The 19,524-nt window shown below is 37.4% G+C and overlaps 2 protein-coding genes across 4 annotated transcripts; both read right to left on the bottom strand.

Annotated features, from left to right (window-relative positions):
- Positions 1-1,141: 1,141 nt before the first annotated feature.
- On the bottom strand, positions 1,142-6,838 carry LOC107088256 (interferon-induced protein 44-like). Of its 2 annotated transcripts, none has more exons than XM_015380302.1 (7): positions 6,740-6,838; positions 3,640-4,221; positions 2,290-2,485; positions 2,039-2,191; positions 1,791-1,962; positions 1,595-1,695; positions 1,142-1,494 (listed from the first exon to the last, which is right to left on the bottom strand). In XM_015380302.1, the coding sequence occupies exons 2-7, from the start codon at positions 4,176-4,178 to the stop codon at positions 1,303-1,305; spliced, it is 1,353 nt and encodes a 450-aa protein (XP_015235788.1). In that variant the 5' UTR covers positions 4,179-4,221; positions 6,740-6,838; the 3' UTR covers positions 1,142-1,302. The 2 variants fall into 2 exon arrangements, with proteins under 2 accessions (XP_015235788.1, XP_015235787.1); XM_015380301.1 differs by having other exon boundaries at positions 6,398-6,827.
- Positions 6,839-8,795: 1,957 nt separating this feature from the next.
- On the bottom strand, positions 8,796-18,755 carry LOC107088259 (interferon-induced protein 44-like). Of its 2 annotated transcripts, none has more exons than XM_015380307.1 (8): positions 18,505-18,755; positions 14,882-15,081; positions 14,365-14,416; positions 14,092-14,290; positions 12,093-12,245; positions 11,500-11,671; positions 10,831-10,931; positions 8,796-9,712 (listed from the first exon to the last, which is right to left on the bottom strand). In XM_015380307.1, the coding sequence occupies exons 1-8, from the start codon at positions 18,528-18,530 to the stop codon at positions 9,515-9,517; spliced, it is 1,101 nt and encodes a 366-aa protein (XP_015235793.1). In that variant the 5' UTR covers positions 18,531-18,755; the 3' UTR covers positions 8,796-9,514. The 2 variants fall into 2 exon arrangements, with proteins under 2 accessions (XP_015235793.1, XP_015235792.1); XM_015380306.1 differs by having other exon boundaries at positions 8,798-9,712; positions 14,365-14,425; positions 18,505-18,751.
- Positions 18,756-19,524: the final 769 nt, after the last annotated feature.

The raw sequence follows: 19,524 nt of genomic DNA, 5'->3' as shown, positions 1-19,524 counted from the left end.
CTCTTAGACCTGGAATAAAGCATCCACCAACTCCTGGACAGTCTGTGGTACAACCTGACATTAGTGGATGGATTCAAACATGATGTCCCACATCTGCTCAATCAGATTCCGGTCTGGGGAACAGATGGGCCAGTCCATAGCTTCAAGGATCATCTTACAGGAACTGCTGAAAGACTCCAGCCATATGAGGTCTAGCATTGTCTTGCATTAGGAGAAAACAGGACCAACCGCACCAACATAGGGTCTCACAAGGGGTCTGAGGATCTAACCTCAGTACCTAATGGCAGTCATGATACCTATGGCAAACACATATAGGGATGTGCAGCCCTCCAAAGAATACCACCCCACACAATCACTGAACAATTGCCAAACCACTCATGCTCAAGGATGTTGCAGGCAGTAGATAACTATCCATGGTGTCTCCAGACTCTTTTATATCTGTTACATGTGCTCAGTGTGAACCTGCTTTCATCTGTGAAAAGCACAGTGAGCCAGTGACAAATTTACCAATCCTGATGTTCCCTGGCAAATGCCAAGCTTCCTGCATGATGTTGGGCTGTGAGCAAAACACCCATTTCTGGACATCAGGCCCTTATACCAACCTCATGGAGTCAGTCTCTAACCATTTGTGCAAACACTTGCACATTTGTGGCCTGCTGGAGGTCATATTGTAGGGCTCTGGCAGTGCTCCTCCTTGCACAATGGCGGAAAAGGCGATCCTACGGCTGTTGCCCTTCTATGTTCTCCTCCACATCTCCCAGTATATTGGCCTATCTCATGGTAGCGCCTTCAGCCCCTGGACACTATGCTGACAGACACAGGAAACCTTCTTGCCACAGCTCGCATTGATCAGCCATCCTGGATGAGCTACACTACCTGAGCCACTTGTGTGGGTTGTAGAGTCTGTCTCATGCTACCTCAAGTGTGAAAACACCAGCAACATTCAAAAGTGACCAAAATATCAGCCAGCAGGCGTAGGTACTGAGAAGTGGTTTGTGGTCCCCACCTGCGGAACCACTCCTTTATTGAGTGTGTCTGGCTTATTGTCAATAATTTGAACCTGTTGTCTATTCCATTTGCACAACAGAAGGCGAAATTGATTGTGTTTAATTCCAAGCTGGTTTTATTTTTACCTTCATTCAGCAGTTATACTTTAAGACACAAATGTGACAATATCATGGGACAAAATATTTTCCTTTATTAAGACTCAATGCAGTGAAAAAGTATTGACCCCCTTTCTTTTTTGTTGCCATTATATTTTTCTTCTTTCAATTATTTCAGGGGTTTTCTTTATACAGATTTTTATTTTAACTCAACACTGCTCAGTTGGTCACTAAGCTCATCAAAGTAGTTATCAACAAAGCGAAGCATCTGGATGACAGCGCTAAGCAGCAGGATGTCACAGTTCAAGTCCAGCTCCAACTCATCGCTGTAGTTCTTCACTGGAACAACGCAGGACATTGGCACGCCCACCTTAGCACTGATGTCCTGCACCTGGATCACAGAGGGGTTCAAAGTAGGATTCAGGAGCGGTTCATCAAATTTATAATCAAGACTTTTTTTTTTTTTTCAGTATAAGTACAAGAATACTAACTATTTTCTTGATGTATTCACTCCAGTAGATGTTTCTCAGATTCTTTTTCACTAAAGGACAAGCTTCATCTACTTTAGTAAGCAGCACCAGCTGAGGAAGGCCTACAACCAAGAAAGATTAGATTATCCACAACATGCCGTAAACAACTGGAGTTTAAACTTTATTCAAAAATATTTCAGTTATAAATTGTACTGACCCAACAGGTTTGCCTTGCTGCGGATAGCTTTCAGCTTCTCCACAAACCGTGTGGGCATAACAGAGACCTTGCAGGCATCAATGACATAGGCCACACAGTGGATCTTGTCATTGAGGCCTGGAGACTTGCGATAGCCATGAGCGTCATCATGCAGAGGAGCAGCAGGATTAAACTGTGTCGGCGTAAATGATTATGTTTAATCTATTTCATCTTAAACAAGTTACCACTAACTATAATCAGTATCACACCTGGTAACGATCTGGCATATGTCCCTCAAGAATGCTGATGATGTCCTCATTATCAATCCCCGCCCCTATGCTGTATTCGAGCCCCATGGTATCACACAGGACGATTGGCAGAGGTTTGCCTTCTCGTCCTGCTTTCAGAGAGTAGGTTCGAAACTGAAAAAGATGAAATATTAGACATAGAAAAACCCAACTAGAAGTATTTTATTTAATTGAGACCCAAGAAGCTGAATGAATAAGAAGCAGAGACACACCTGAGTAGTGAGACTGGTGGGGGAACAACCAGAGATGGCCTGGCAGGTGACATGACCTCTGAATACAGAGTTTATGGAGTTGAAGAAGCTGGACTTTCCAGCTCCTACTTGTCCAATGAGTAAAACTCGAGCCTGGGACACAGAATAGATTGTGGGCTTGTAGGTTTGGATGCTCTCCATCATCTCCTTTTTATTCCTGTAGAGAAACATCAAATAACTGAGATGCTTAAGCCAGATAACATCAGCAACATGCTCAGAGTATACCCAGGTTGTCTCCAAATGAAATGAGATAGAACTAGTTCCATCACAACCCTACACAGATAAAGTACAACGTCTGTCTAATTTCACAACCCTCTAACTTTGCATTTTTTAAATTCATGTTATCTTTTTTTTTTTTCCTTCTTCAGACATTAGAAGCTTCACCTGGCATGGTTTCTTTTAGGGGAGTAGCAGCCTAGTTGTTAGGACATAAAGCTTGGAATTCTGAGGTTTTGAGTTTGAACCCCACTCCCAGAGACTGCCACTCTGGGTCTCTGATCAAGATTCCTAACCCCACAATGTTTCTGCCGCGCAATGGCAGCTCACTACTCCCCAAGGGGATGGATTAAATGCAGAGAGTTAATTTTGCTGCTCTGATACATTTGGAATGTTGCTTTTTCAGAGTTACCATGGGCCCTCTGCCTGCTTCTTTCATTATGACACTCTTTGGCTACCTGTCCTGTTATCAAAGCTACTTAACGTTGTACCAAGCTAATGTCAATTCAAAATGAGTCTGACACACTAGTTAAAACATTTATTAAAAATCAGCCAATGACATATCACAGTGTAGACATTGCTTTATGATCAGCATATTAAAATGAAAACTGAAGTAATTACTAGTAGACAAACTAGTAAACAATCTGCTGTTATTAGAACCAAATTAAAGGTACTGTGTAGTGTTCTACACATCGAGACATGGCTATGAGTTTGCATTCAATGGACATCTCTAGGGAAAACAAAACCCTACAAAAGGCATCTTATTTCTTTAGGGTCTCCCTTAGAGAAAACTTCTTCAGACCTAAATTAAACAGTCGATTCAAGTAACAAATGAAACTGTTTACAAAAGAAGGTGAAAAAATAAAGAAGCTAATTAAGTGACACATATATTTATGTCTCACCGTATAATTGAATTTCTACCTACATATTTATTCATTGTATTTTTGGGGGCAATTAATTGAATGCTTATTTATTTATTTATTGAGCATTTATTTATTTATGTATTTATTTTATATCACTGATTAAAATGCATTAAGATTATAAGTTGACACAATTTGGAGAAAGTTCAAGGGATGCAAATACTTTTGAACCTACCCAGATTCCCAGATGACAGTCCTCCATGGCTTCTCAGGTTCAGTAGATTCTAAGTCATCAACCACCTGGTAAACTTCACATTCAGTCAGGTTCAGGTCATTTCCATGCATTTCTGCAGCATTGAAGTTGTACTGAGCTCCTGGGTTGCTGTATATCACTGGTCTGTTTCCATTCATAAGAGCTAGGGTATTACCAAAAGTAGGACCAGAGTTGCCAATCATTCTGACGGCATAAGGAGCATTAAAAACTGGATGTTTTTTTATTATTCCACCAGTAAAACTAAAAAGAAAAGCCCGGCCATCACTAACATACTGTCCAGACTGACTAAAAGACTGACTGGTGTAGCCTCCAAACACATAACCAGAAGCGTTGTAGCCCACAGACACAGTGGGTGACTGATTGTCACATCGCTGGTGGAAGGCGGCACCAGTAAAGCCGTGGACGGTGGCCTTGTAGAGAAGATTCAGTTTGACTCTTCCCAGCAGAGAGCAGATGGTTCTCTGCTGGTCCCTGGAGAGCTGTGAGTTCAGAGTAGACATCTGAGCTGCTGATCTTAATGTAAAGCTGAATTTCAAGTTCAGACTGAAAAGAGTGAAACAAAACAGATTTGTTAAGGATTTTTTAACAATAAAATAGTCAAACTTCCTTTGAAATCTTTGTTTACAAAAAGTAATGGTATACATCAAAACCAATGGCTACTCTAAAGTCTAATTAAGCCTGGAATAATATGCTACAAACTAAGTATTTCAATCATTACCAGTACTGTAAAATGTTTATCCAGGAACTTGAATTTCACATAGAACTATCCAAAACCAGTTTAGAATAAAAAATGTTAAATTTTAATTTAAATGGTCGTGCTTTGGTGGTGCAGTGGTTAGCGCACAAAACACATGTATGGAGGCCTTAGTCATCATCGTGGGGGACCCATGGTCCTTTCGCACATGTCTCTCCCCCTCCCTCATACTCCCATTCCTGTCAGCCTACTATTCATAAAAACGAGCCACTAGTGCTGTAAAAACAGAAGGAGGAACCAGTGAAGAAACTGGCTGTTTACTCTGTGTTGTATTCATGCTTAGCAATAGGACATGTGGGGGCATGAAAAAGGGGTAGTAGACAAGCTGCACAAGCAGAATTAAACACACCCCTGTTAGAACTGTAAAATATGAGCTACAACTGTTTAATTGATAGTGATAACCATCTCCTGAACAAGAGAAAACATCAGATACACATTAACTATGCAAATATGTCCAAGATAATCCTTTGTGAATCCTGCCAGTCTACATCTTGTGAATGTCCCCTTAACTTATCACAATTTTTTTTAAACACACTTTCCTTTCTCTCAACTTTTCCATTTTATATTATCATTGTTTAATTCTAGCCTCTGTTATTTCACAAGTCTACCTGGATTAGAAACATCCCAAGTTCAAAAAACTTATTTCAGGGAGACGACTAACCCCCCCCTTTCAATCTTGTAGCCTTGAACATCGGTTGTGCTTTCTGTTTTTCATGGGACTTCAGCATACAGTGCAACTTGCCACAGTGTCATCATTCCTCACCATGGCTGGTTCTAGACAGGGGCCAACAGGAGCCAGAAATTCTAATGATGACGCACTGAAACAGACATGGTTACTGATAAGTCCTATGGAACTATTTCATTCTTTTTCTTTACAAATTCTGTTTTACTAATTATTCAAAAACAATAAGGTGATAGCTTCAGTGGTATTGAGATAGGATCCCAGTTTTAATCTGCTAAATGTTTTTTCCCCACAACAAATAAAAAAACCCTCTAAATTTTACAGATGAATTTAACAGTTTTTCTTGAGTTCTAATTCATATTTTATAGAAAACAGTAGTTTTAACTTAAATTAAGTCAAAAATATGTAAAATTCCTAAATTATAAATGTATATTGACCTCATAAGAAATAGAATTTCTATTGAACCTCATTGAAAAGAAATTTCACTTCATGCAGCTCTCTTAATATATTTGAATCCCTTTCCTTATTTTTTATTTCATGCTTTTCTGTGCCCCCATGAAAACATGCTGGCCCCCTCCTGGCGCCCTCGTAAATTTGGTCTAGATCAGCAACCTCCTCCCCACACCCCGCTCTCTCTCATTGTCTGCGCAATCGAAGTAATTGTAATCCGCACATGATGCATGAATTATTGCATGCCCGCTCTCACTAGCATAAAAAAAAAACACCTCATATTGTCTAAAATCCATGAACAACTTCCGATATCAGGGAGACGCCCGGTCTTGCGAAATTTCATTACCAAGCTGTCAGGTAATTGAAACCTCTGCCTATCTGACGAAAAAGTACCTTCGTCCATTTTGTATCTTATTTTAAATACGCGTGCATCTCAATATATTAGAAAATATATGACATATATATTTATATTCGCTTTCAAAAGTGGAATAGATATACCGGTATACAATATTTAAACAGTGAATTTAAGTGTATCTGATTATTTTGATCATTGTGGCCTATAGTTTATTTAATGCCAAAAGTTAGTTAATCAAATACATGGGAACAAATAAAAACAGGATTTTCAAAGCGTGTTTTATGGAAAGTGACCTAGAAAACTAATAGGTGAAAGTCCTGATTCCAGACGGGTGGCACGACACTGGAAGCACATACATGTTCGCTCTGAGATGTATTTAGGGTTATAGTTTTCCCTTGGAAAACTATAACCCTAAATACAAGAGTAAAGTACAATTATATTTGAACATATTCAGGCTTAGTAATAGTGTCTGTCTTACCTTTATATCCTGATAGATCGTGAGTCTCAAAGCCTTAACGTAAAAGCTGCTGGAGAAATGAAACTTACATTGTCTCCAACTTCCCTATACATGTGTCTTAGTTGCCATAAAAGGAAAGTAGTCATGAAAATATTACACCACCCTTTACTGATGATGTAGTGTTCTCCAAAAAGAAACAGATAAATGACAAAAAAGTAAACAGGCTTTAAGGTCTTTGATAGCCATATGATCATTTTCTTACACAAAGGAGATATAATGGAGGTAGAGGGTGAAAATAAACTTCAGTTCAATTCAAAAATACTTTTTGGTTTTGTTAAAATGTTTAAAAAACTGTTTTGTTACCCTGAGTTCAGCTCAGTTAGACTTCTGCACCTGCTGACAGGTGTTGGTTCATAACCTGACAACAGCCAGATGCATGTCTCGCTCCGCCTAGCTCCACTCACATACTAGGTGGAGCGAGACATGCATCTGGCTGTTGTCAGGTTTTTTTATATATATATATATTTGTTCCTTTTTCAGTTTTGTGTTATTTGAATTACTACTGTGAAGTTATAATTTTATTCAATGGGAGGATATGTAATCTTTCAAGCAAAACTGTATCATGTCATCCTCAAAAGACTTCACAAATTACATTATACACATTATAAACAGTTTGGGACCTGAAATGTATCTTTGAGGTAACCAACATGACATATCATACTTCTTGATTTGATTTAGTTTATAAACTGATGTCTGTTATTTATGTACCATTGTAACCAGACGGAGCATAACACAGGATAGAAACCTTACAAAAACAAAAACAACAACATGAATACATCGATAAACTTAGAAACCAAGCTCAAGGAATTAATGTGTCAAGAATACTCTCTTCAATTCAGTTCAGAAATACTTTATTAACCTTAAAATGAAATGCTTATTAAATTTTGGAGTAACTCTTGAGCAATTTTTAATGAGTTGTTAAGTGCTGATAGGTATAAGCATGAAGGGTTTTCTGTATTGGTCTGTCTTGCAATGGATCTGGAGAAGCCTCTTAATGAAGACACTCTGTGGTTGTTTAACAATCATCTGAAGAGGATGCTAACTATTGTCCATAATGTTCTTCACTTTATGAAGAATTTCTTTGTGAAATAATCTCTAGAGGTTATAGAACAGTTCTTAGAACAGAGCCATGTTAATTAGCGTGTTAAACTTTTTTAAGGCATTTGCTCTGATGCTGTAACCCCAGTAGATGATGGAGGAAGAGATCACACTCTCAACAACAGATTGATAGAAGATATGCAACATTTTGCTGCAAACACAGCAAAATGTATTTCTTGTAGACGGCTTCACAGTTGCGTCTCCAGAAGTCTGTTGTCTAAGGGAACACCAAGGCATTTAGTGTAGAAAAGATTGATTGTAGGATAACACTATCTAGCGAGTTCAGGCCTGCCATGAAGGGTTCTGGAATAAATGCAGGCCTGAAAAAGTGAGGAAGAAGCTGCAATATGGCTGCAGCAGGTCAGCAACCATAATATACAGTTAATGAGCTAAACGATAGATAAATATAAAAGAGAAAGAAGAGATATTTTGCTTGCTTGAAAGTTTTGCAATGATGTATGCCCCTCATTGCTAACATATTTAAGAAAGTTCAGAATGCTAACTACAGAGCTCTTCATTACTAATAAAGGTAAAATGGCATGTCAAACGCTTACTCCAGGGATTACTAAGCTCTAAGACTCAGAAGTTTCTTGTTAAGTTGTATATGATTGATCAATACCTCTTTTCAAACTATCAGGTCAACACAGCAGTGAATAAAGCCTCAGTTAACAAGCTAAAATGGGGGAGATGGTCAGATAACCTGCTTAAAAAACACCTGTGACAGATGACTGGCTTGAAGATGGGCTGACAACCCTAATGGATTCCTCAGGTCTCCAGGATGATCTGCACTTTAGTCTAAAAAAAATATCGAATCACAAAGTATTTCTGGATCCAACCTTGAATGTTGCATTCATTTTAAGCTCAAGAATTGCACCTAAAAGGTTTGACCCATTGGTTGATTCCAGCCTTAATAATTATTAAAACCCAAAGCTTTCGGCAAATCAAATGAGCTGCTGTTGTAAATCTATTAGATGGAGTAAAGCTCACTACTACCTAACTTTTGTCAATTTGTGTAATTAAATAAACAGTAACTTTTCAACCTTTATAAAATGTTTTCACAACTTTTGTGGGTATACATCAGGCGCTGATGAGCCGGGTGAATTAATTTTTTCTTATTTTCAACATCATATGACATTGTTTCACCTCAATTAGATTCATTTCTCATCACAATTCATCTTTCACAAAGCCACTGGAAAATCGAAATGTAGTTTAATCCAAATGCAGGCGACAGGAAGATCAGAATTCTACCATGCTATGCCCTGGTCGTTATGGAAAATGCCGTCTTCCTTCAGGCAAAATAATACAGCTTTTGTCCACTGGGGCGGGCCACAATTGACCAAAACTGGAAGCTCTTTAGATCAGCTTTATAACACAACAATCTGTTCTTAATTTGGCATGTGCTTGTTGGCAAAAAATTTGTTTTGGGTTGTTAAATAATATAGTGAGAGACTATAAAAATTTATTTTCAGGCACTCACTTTTAATTTTCCGTTCTATTAAGTTTAAGTATATAGCACCAATTCACAACACATCATCTTAAGGCACTTTACAGAAAGAATTTAATCAGATCTCACACTCTGATTGGTTAAACGTTTTGTATCTAAAGAAAAGAAAGAAATAAAAAATATTACTGTTCCTCAAAAATATTATTGCTATTATATCAAAATACCACTGTTCTTGTTTATCAATTAATAAAGAAATAAAATAGCATTCTAGTTTACAAGAAAAAAGAAAAAAAGAAAAACATTCTTAACAGTAAGTTTGCTGTAAGGTAATTATTGCCTTTTGCCATTATGATCTTAGTGCATTTTAGTAAAAATACAGCCTACAAGTAATAAGAACTACGGAAAGTTGCTATGTTCCAGTTTTGTATGAATAACAAAGTACTCTTTGTAACAAAAATGCCAAATTATTACAACTGAATTTTTATAGCAACTTGTTTCCAAGAAATCATAAAAAACATTCCACATTTAAGGAAATCTTATTCGTAAACAAATCTTCCAGACGTTTTCTGTGGCGTGTAGTCCTGAAGAAACAGGTCAACGTACTGCAGGATGTGATCAACAGCACTGAGCAGAAGCACATCTGTGTTTACATCCAGGTCCAGCTCTGATGAGTAGTTCTTCACTGGAACAATGTAGGAGGTGGACATACCCAGGAGAGCTCCGGCTTTATTCATCTGCAAATACACAAGTCTTATATTCCAGTCTAAACCTTCTAAATAAAAGTACTAAAATATGTTAAATAAAAAAAATTATAAGGAATGCATAATGATTTCGGATGTGTAGTGAATATTCTGTAGGGATATTCTGATCTATGAAGATAAGTCTCTTCTAAATACACAATTTGAGGGAGCTGAACACTGAGGCCCAAATCCAATTTCAGCAGTATATCGTTGTTATTAAAGCTGCATCAAGATATTTAATCTAGCACCTATTCAACATAAAGACAATCCAGATAAACAGTTGTGTGATCACTTTTCATCTTGTCTCATTGATTTTCAGGATGTGAGTCTGGATGAAAAGAACAAGATTGTGGGATTTATCTACAGCTTTGGTGTTAATGTTTGAAGGTCAATCACTAACTGGCTGCCATCAAACTATAACAAAGAAGAAGAGGGAGGGACCCTAAATGCTATAGGCACATCCAGGCTCAGAATGGGAACAATTTTCAGCCCTGGCATTTTTCCATCTACACCAGCCCACTTATTGATGCACGCAAGACAATGCACGGAAGATGGGTAACATTAGCCTTTAGATGCAAAACCCCATCATGCACCGCAACATATTTTTGCACAATATTCAAGCATAAATTTGCCAAATATAAGAGGAACATCGTAGTTTGGTTTAAAGAAAGCATTTTAGATTAGAATCTATTTTGTTGCAAGGATTTTACAGTTTGAAGAAATAGAAAATGACACCATATGCCAACCGTAACAAGGATGTGCATGAAAAGGAAGGGCTATATATACTGCATGCATCATTGAGGTAGTTAACATGGTATTACTTCTTGAGCTCCTTGAGTTATTTACTGTCACAGGTAGGTGCTTTGGCCACAGAGTGGGTCGGTATGATCTAAGGAAGGCTGGCCCTTGCACGCTGAAATTAGGACCGGCCCAGGTATCACAGATTACCAATCCGAGCCCGGGCACACCTATCTTTGAAAATAGTTTTTTGTAAAGGTTGGGTTGGATCTACATTAGACTGGACGACCTTCATATGGTGAATACAGTAGCTCGGGTGTCTTTGGTGGGCAATAAAATGAGAAAGACTTAAGATAAAGGACGTTTCCACCCACCGTCTCTCTAACACTTGGGCTTCTATAGACTTGGCTCACATCTTTGGCTGTTTCTTGACAAATCTGGTCAACATGGGTCAGCAGAGCCACCTGGTGAACACCTAAATGAAGGAAAGAAAGAGACCAATAACCTTTGAAAAGTTCTTTCAATTCCAAAAATATTTGCTCCTTCTTTGTGCATTCATACCCCCAGTTCAACCCAATTGACACCTTAGCCCTAAACCACACACACACACACACACAAAATTGAAGATACTGAGGTATAATATTTTGCTGCCTGCATTTGATCAAAAACAGTACTGTGACCTGGTGAAAAAACATAGTTATTACAGAAGTGGGAAAATAATATTGTACTGAAATAAATGTGTTTCTATTGCAAACAATTTAAAATTAAAGACTGTAATCATTTCATGATCCGCAAATGTAAGGCTATAATGATCTATGACAGTATAGGATAATTTAAGGATCTGAGTACAAAACAAAAAAGCTACATGAATCCAACATGAATTATATTCTTTCAGGCAGCAGTTTTACAGTCTTTAAAAAAACTTGAATATCTTAGTCTAAATATGTTTATAGCCCTTTGATTCATGCTGTGGGGCATTCTCTGAAAAGCCTTGCTGCCTGATATGCCCCTCTGAGTGTAAAGGGTGTTTTTTATTTGCTCACCCAGCTCGCTGATGTACTCTCTGAGCTGTTTGAAGGCAGGGGTGAAGCCTTTGCCATAGGATGTCATTTTTGAGGCATCCACCACAAAAGCAACACAATGGATTTTGTCGCTGAGGCCGGGCGTCTTCACATAGCCTGCAGTGTCTGTGCCAACTGGTTGATCTGGACTGAACTGAGAACAATAAATTATGAGATTACTTTTTAAACTTTTAACTACGGTGGCTCCAACATGGTTATACATACAGAGGAAAGAGTTGAAGGAGCTTGGTTATAACTTCATCTGATTGCTTCTATATCTAAGTCCTTGTAAGAAATATGCTTTTCATAAAGAGGGGAGTATTGGTCTTGTGGTTAGGGCATAGAGCTTGGAATCTTGAGGTTCTGAGCTCAAGCCCCACTCCCACAGAACGCCACTCTGGGTCTCTGAGCAAGAACCTTAACCCCACACTGCTCTCCGGGTGCCTCATGATGGCAGCCCACTTTACCCCAAGTGGATGGGTTAAATGCAGAGCTAAATTTCTCCAATATGAATTCAATAAACTTCAATTATTAAATATTATTGAACAACAAAAATGTCAATCTAATCTTCTTACCTTGTGCCCCTCAGGAACGTGGCCTTTTATCACTGACAGGATGTCATGTAAGGTCATCCCAGTCATCTCTCCGTCCCCGAGGCCCATGCTGTCACACAGAACCAGCCTAGTATTCTCTTCTCCCTTCTGAGCACGTATGTTGAAGGACTGTAACTAACAAAAGATCAGTGTTGTGGGACATAAAGCTATTACAACAAACCTGCTCGACAAAATGGAGAGGGGAAATGCACTGCTAAATGGTCCTTTTCCATATGGAAAAATTACTTTAGTTGCAACAACAGGTACTTGTACCTGTGTAATAACAATAAAGTTTAATCTAATCTGAAAAATCTAATCTAAATGTATGGGGGACCAGGAGAGTCACTGAAAAAGAAAAAAACTATCATTTCAAAATCTAAAATTAAATCATACAAATAGAAATCCATTTTGAAAAGCATTTTCCAATTGTAAATTTTAAAGCCCAATTCCCACAGACTGCCACTTAACCCCACACTGCTCCCTGGGTGCCGCACAATGGCAGCCCACTGCTCCCCATGGGGATGGGTCAAATGCAGAGCTAAATTTCTCAAATGTCAGATCAATAAAATATATATATTTTTGTATTATATTTATCTTTTTTTTAATACTCTGATTTGAAAAGTACTGAAACACTGAAAACCAGTTGTAAGATGTATATAGCTCTATCATTGGTCATTTTTTGAACTAAATGCGATTTTGAACTGGTTTTCAGTGTGCTCAGAGACCAGAGGGGCCATGTGAAAGCTAAATGGAGAGAGAAAAGGGAAATGAAAACATGACTGCAAAAAAGGATTTGAAAATGTAAGGTGAAAAACAAAATGGAAATAAAAAACGTAATTTCCTTTTTAGATGTGTGATTAGGAAAGCTATTACAATCTACTCATGAATTGTGGATTGTAAAGCTGTATTAGGAAATGGGATTTGAAAATTTATTTTGAAATTGCAGAATTTAATATTGAATTAATAAATACAATTTACAGTTCCTCTTTGGAATTTTAAAAAGCTTTGGAATGGAAAAGCTTTTCAAATTCGATTTCTAATTATATGATTTAAATGTCAAATTTGAAATGGCTGTTTTTCTTTTTAACTGACCCCAATGGTCTTCCATACTAAATGGGGGGAAACCATCAGCCAGTTTATATAGTAGCTTTTAATTTTAATTTTTTTTTTTTTTTTTATTAGTGCAGGATTTTAAAATACCTACACTAATTAAAACAGCTATATGCATTGAAGTAAGCACATGACTGCTTCTGCAGATAGGATTTTAATGAAAGCCAGGTAAAAAGCGAAAAAAAAAAAAACAAGCAAAAAACTCAAATAAACCCCGATGTAGGCTATGTTTTGCATTGTTTTTTTCTTTTTAAAGTAACAGTTTGCATGGTTACAATAGCTTTGTCCCTAAAATGAATGTAACACAAAAATGAAAATGCCTGTAACATATTTTCAGATAAAAAGTAAGATTTGGGGGATGCTATTATTTTGGGGGCCCTGAGCACAAATACTGCGTGAGGCCCACCTTACACCTGGAAATTAACAATACAGTATTTTTATTATCTTGTTTCACTTAATTTCCAGAATAACATCCAAGTATTAATGCTTTGAAAATAGCTACAATAAATAAGAGGAAGGATTAAAATCTAGAAAAAAAACAACAATTTAACTATTTTTGCTCAAATGGTGCATATATTCCCACACAAAACAACGTTGTAGAGTGCATTATAGAGCTAGGACTCATCCTATAAGTACTGTTAGAATAAAGCTGTTAGAATAAATCTTTCTCTACATAACCATACATTGTAATAGATCAAGTCACTCCATCTTAGGTCTTTTATAGATTAACACTATACTATTAAATACTTTTAAAGTCACATCAGTTGCATCTGAGTTTTTAAGCGCCATTTTTTTACCCATCATACTGACACGGTAGAGGCTCTGCATAGTGGAGTTTCACTGAATGTTTCTGTTGCTGTTCAACCTATACCTTTTTGGTGAAGCTGGTATTGAAGGAGGACCCCACCATGGCCCGGTTAGTGACTCTCCCATTAAACACAGACTGGACTGAACTGATGAAGCTGGACTTTCCAGAACGAACCGGTCCAAGGAGGAGAACCCGAGCATGAGGCACATCCTTACAATGCGGTTTGTAGGAGCTGACGATCTTCATCAGGTTTTTCTTTTGCCTAAAATGTAAGGACATTTAGCATTAAAATAAAGCTGAAAATGACAATATTTATCAGAGCGTAATAGTACCCACTCTTCAGTCCACTGCACATCTCTCCACGGAGTTTCCAACTTTATTGGAAGTCCTGAAAACACTAGAACAATTAAAGATTAGAAACCAAGTCAATAGCTAGCCTAAAAAAAATACTTTATCTTAAATAGGCCTTTCCTTTTTATGTTTGGTTATTGTTTCTGCGTTATCAAATAAAATATTCATTTTATTTTCAAAAAGAAGCAAACTGTAATAATTAATTTATCATGTGGACTTGATGCAACTTTTCTTTGATGTACCTTTTTGAATAATTATAATATTATTGCAGTCTGGTAAACCTCAAACTAAAATATTATTTTCAAATCTGAAGCTGACTTAAAAGCATACAAGGGTGGTTTTTAAACACTTAAAAAAAAATTCTAATACCATGTAAGCACAGAGCTGTACATTTACAATGGGCACCTCAGAAAAACTTTGAGTTCCGATTAAATGTGTCTGTTTCGACTTTAAAAGCGTGCATAAATTCTTTTACAAGATTAAACATCTGCTAGCAGCTTACCTGGGATTGCTACACACCTTTCCTTCTTGTTATCTTTTGTGGTTTCATTTTGTAACAGGGTGTTTGTACTGAAGCTGGCAGAAGCCATACCAAACGCAGAAGTTGTATTTGTTGTAGCTCCAAAGGGGGTCACTGCAGTTGTAGTCACTGGAGCTCCAAAAAGGGGGAAAGAAGCTGTAGTCCTTGGTACCCCAAACAAGCTGACAAAAGAAAACAAATGCATTAGACAGTGCTAAAATAGCATAATGCAAAGAGATGCATTGATTCCTTGTTTCTCAAAGAAAAATACCAACAATCTAATAACATAAATTTTGTGTATTTCTACATTTGTCTGAGTTTTTTTGTTTTTTTTTTGCCTCTTGCAACATATTAACAACACAAAATATCTTCCCCCTCACATCAAAAGTGATAACACACTTTCAGTTTGGCTTTTGTGTTGTAGATGTAGAAGAAACATGCTCAAACTTAATTCTGGACAGTATGATAAGGTGGATTTGAAAAAAAAAGGTGCTTTCTGTCAACACAAAGTCAAAGGAAGTAATGAAGATTTAGGAAAATATTTAAAATGGAGCTAGAAATTGTCAGCAAATGGCTGCATGAGAGTTCAAAAAGAAATTCATAAGGCTGACTCCCCTTAATGGCTGAGACTAAAAACAGGAAAACTATTTGAACTCAATACCATTTCCATTGCAAAACCACATTATGAACAAAGCAACAAAGATTCAATGGTTAATTAAAGTAGACCAATAAAATATGAGAAAAGATAATTTAATATGTGTAGATTTTATTTTAAGACATGAATACATTTGTTTCATGATTTACTAAATTATTTCATGTTCCTGCACTAAAGCACAGCGTAATTTTATTGAAACTGTCACAAATCCATCAAAGTCAAAGCATTCAAGAGGCGGGACCAGATCTGTATCCACAGAAACCCTGATGCTGTGCAAAATAAGACAATTATTTTCTGGTTTTCTTTCACTCTACTGTCAGTGTTTTTGCAAGAAAATTTGTAAATACATTTCTAAAATGCGTTGTCATTTATTTACAGCAGATTGAGTGAGCAGTGTGAGCTGCTTTATCCCTTTTCTGGTCTCTGAAAGGTTAGGTAGATAAGGTTAGTCAGTGGGATGGGCTAACTTTGATTCTGCTGAAGTCCTAAAGCCTGCTCAAACTAGTGGCTTATGACTTTTTAATCTCTGATCTGATTTTTTTCCATGTGACACAGACTGCAGTGCGTATAGAGGGGCTCTGACCACACAGGGTGAGCAGATCACAATATATGCAGATTTGTTTCCACCTCTGTCCACAATTTAAAACATTTTCTCACATTTGATTGGGAAATATTATAAAAAGTCATTAAAAAAGAAGGAAAAAAAGATGCCATGTCTACTAAGAAACATCCCACTCCATGCCCAGACTGATGTGCATCATCTCAATCCAGAACAGATTGAGAATTTTAATTGGCTTTTATTAGAATTACAATGGGAACTACATTTGAAGCAAAGGAAAACGCAGCTATAAACGCTATGGGATGATTTATAGCTGCTGTGTGAGGCAATGAGAGATGTTATTCAGAGAGATATCTGTGAAGTTCATTAGAGGGAGAGTGATAAGCTGTGCCTTCCTAGCCCTTACAGTTTTGCCCTCCCTGTTTTGTTTTTTGTGAGGCTCAAAGAGGATCACAATTTTACTAAGTCTGTTTTCTGTCTTTTTGAAGTTTATCAGTGTTTTTTTTTTTTTTTTGGGGGGGGGGGATGTGATGTTCTTTGGGTAAATTCAGATTTTAAAAAAAGTTTTCTTGATTGTTTATGCACGAGTCTGCCTTGCCTGCTTCACATGTGCTACTTCAAACCTGTTTTCCCTTGACATTGACAGATTTTAATTTGTATTTTCCCTCAAAGCAGATGTGTTTTACGTCTCTTTTCTTGTCAGACCCGTGGAATTAATGCTAAATTGATGTCCGATTAAAATAGACTCTGTCAGAGTTATTCCCCCTTGGAGGAAATCATGTTGATGTGTTATTCCTGACTTTCAAAGAGTGCTAAATGCCACAATCTTGTCCTGTACGATTTTCTGTCAGATCAGACGCAAAATCAGATTTTATATGTTCAGGGCTTTTATGCAGCTCCCACCACAGTAGACAACAGCAAGCTCTCTCATTAGTTTATATTCAGACAGAACTAGGGATATACATGCTGAATTGAATCACAAAATTTGCTGTGAATAGATTGAAACACATTTTTTAAGTTATTTCCACCTTTCCCCAGAGATCATATCGACTTTTAGGTAAAAGAAAGCCAGAAAGATGTCGCCATATTATTTTGCTCAATTAGAAGCTGCCAATCAGACGTCAGGGATTCTATAAGAGCTGCTCTAGTCCCGCCTTCTTGAATTTCATGGATGTGTGACAGTTTAAAGTAATTTCAATGTCTGCTTCAATGCAGGAACATGAACACATGAAATAAGTAGGCCTACATTTACTTCATAAAATCCCTTTATTTAACTGAGATCCAATAATTCTGGATTGAGTTTTGTTGGGTGTAGCAGCACGTTGCTGATTCATAAAAATCATATGAGCTTGGTTTATTCTTTACTGCTGTTGAAACAGAAATTTAACAATTTAACATTGGTATTTTTAAATGTTGGTATTTGAGATACGATAGCAAGTTTGCAGAACTTATTCCTTTCTAGTCTCACATATACGCTGAAAAAAATAATGCAACCACATTTGCCATTTACTTAAACATATTTAGTAACACAATTTTTCATGTCCTAACCTGATTACATGAAACAATTGTGTTAAAGTAACTAAATATGATTAAGTAAATGCCAAAAACGGTTGCATAATTTTTTTCAAATGTTTTGTAGGGTGAATAACAGGTGAAGCAGCTGTCACGCAAACTGAACTGGAATGAGCTTAAAAATTATGTTCTGTCAAAAGGAATATCGAGTCCTCCATGGTCCTAAGTTTTACAGATTCTTGCTGTTACCCAAAATCAAGCAGAGTTTTGACAAACAATTGGACCATTATTCTGCAGCCAACGAAAAAAAAAAAAAAACTAGTGACAAAGAAGGAATTGAATTAGACGCATTTGAATAAATAGGGGGAGAAAACAGAAAACACATAATAGACCAGACAAATACAGTTAAGCTCAAATATGTTATGTTATTTTGACAGATTTATAATAAATAAAAAAAATACATAAAATAACTCTCCTGGATTGTCTTTTATCTTTCAGCCCTTCATATCAAAATCAATATGACTGAATTTATTGAAGTTACAATGATTTTGATCTGCAGCTGCTTTCATGGTTTAATTTATTAATGAAGAAGATAAATACTCATTAACATGTTTCTATACCTACTATGGATGATACAGCTGACTGAATTACAAACATTATAAGTAGCCTATGTAAGCCCAATTTCAATCTGTGTAAAAAGCGTTTTACTATTTGAACTTGACAAGTGAAACAAATGAACTTTAATCAGAATCCCTGACATGGTTGCAGTGTTGGCTCTCTGTCAGCTGCATTTCTGGGTTTTTCAATCTGGTATTTAACAAACACATGTGGACAGACTAAACATTATCATTATCTATCACCAACAGATAATCTGCCTACCCAGTTTGGACATCCTTTTTCTCCATAGTGACTTCTGCAAGCAGACGTGAAGGAGAGCAGCTGGGTGAAGATTCGTCCTCAGCGATGTTTTCAGAAGAAAAGAAAGTGAAACTAAAAGCTTTTATATAAAGAGCGGGTAGAGACAGGCGTGTTGCATGAAAAGGCTTCAGTTGTCAAAGCAAAGATCCTATTCAGTTCCATTCAATTCAGTTTATTTATATAGAGTCAATTCACAACACATGTCATCTAAAGGCTATTCACAGTTCACTACTCATACAGTCAAACTGATTCAAAGTTTTCTATGAAAGGAAACCCAGTTTATTGCATCGTCTCATTGACTCCAAGGCAGACATGGGCAATGTGGAGTCAACAAGTCATCTCCATGTCATGTATTTGTTCTACCCAGCCACTGAAGCAGGTGAGTCCAATCTTCACCGTGAATTAACCTGTGCAGATTGGACTCACCTGGTTAATTGACTGGGTAGATTAAATACATGACATGGAGACTTGTTGACTCCACATTGCCCATGTCTGCTCCAAGGTAATCCCTATTCGTTTCCTATAGGATCGATCATGTGCACTATACTAATTCTGCTTGGTCTATACATTAGATCGGCGGTTTTCAAAGTGTGAGGCGCGCCTCCCCTGGGGGGCCCCAGAGCACCTTAGGGTAGGCGCGGTGAGAGAGAAAAAATAAATATGGATTTAGGACCAAGTTGGAACTGTGGGGTGCGCGTGTGGAGCGGGGATCAGTGGAAATGTTTCCCATCTTAAAGGATGTTTTGGCCAGAGCGGGGCTGAAGGTGGAGTTTTTACAGCAGGCTGTCTGCGCGCATTTGGAGGGGATGCGCGAGCAGTTTGGAGAGGAGACAATGGCAAACCAGTGGGTGAGAAACCCATTTTCCTTCCCAGTGACACTCAAAGATGGACTTTCAGCAGGAGAGGAAGAGGCTCTGGCTGAGCTGAACTGTGACATGGACTTGAAACAGAGGATGAGTGACGTGTCACTTGCGCACTTTT

Source organism: Cyprinodon variegatus, unplaced genomic scaffold (assembly GCF_000732505.1).
Source record: "Cyprinodon variegatus isolate N-32 unplaced genomic scaffold, C_variegatus-1.0 Scaffold211, whole genome shotgun sequence".
NCBI classification, from domain to species: domain Eukaryota; kingdom Metazoa; phylum Chordata; class Actinopteri; order Cyprinodontiformes; family Cyprinodontidae; genus Cyprinodon; species Cyprinodon variegatus.
Note: the sequence above shows the minus strand (reverse complement) of the source record. Positions and strands in the feature narration are given on the sequence as shown.

Coding starts and splice junctions, on each gene's coding strand:
- LOC107088256 (XM_015380302.1), bottom strand. CDS start 4,178: ATGTCTACTCTGAACTCACAGCTCTCCAGGGACCAGCAGAGAACCATC. Junction 1,963..2,038: donor ATATGCCAGATCGTTACCAG/GTGTGATACTGA, acceptor ACGCCGACACAG/TTTAATCCTGCTGCTCCTCT. Junction 1,696..1,790: donor CAGCAAGGCAAACCTGTTGG/GTCAGTACAATT, acceptor TCTTGGTTGTAG/GCCTTCCTCAGCTGGTGCTG.
- LOC107088259 (XM_015380306.1), bottom strand. CDS start 18,530: ATGGAGAAAAAGGATGTCCAAACTGG. Junction 12,246..14,091: donor ATACCAGCTTCACCAAAAAG/GTATAGGTTGAA, acceptor ATCTTTTGTTAG/TTACAGTCCTTCAACATACG. Junction 10,932..11,499: donor AGAGTACATCAGCGAGCTGG/GTGAGCAAATAA, acceptor TCCTTCATTTAG/GTGTTCACCAGGTGGCTCTG.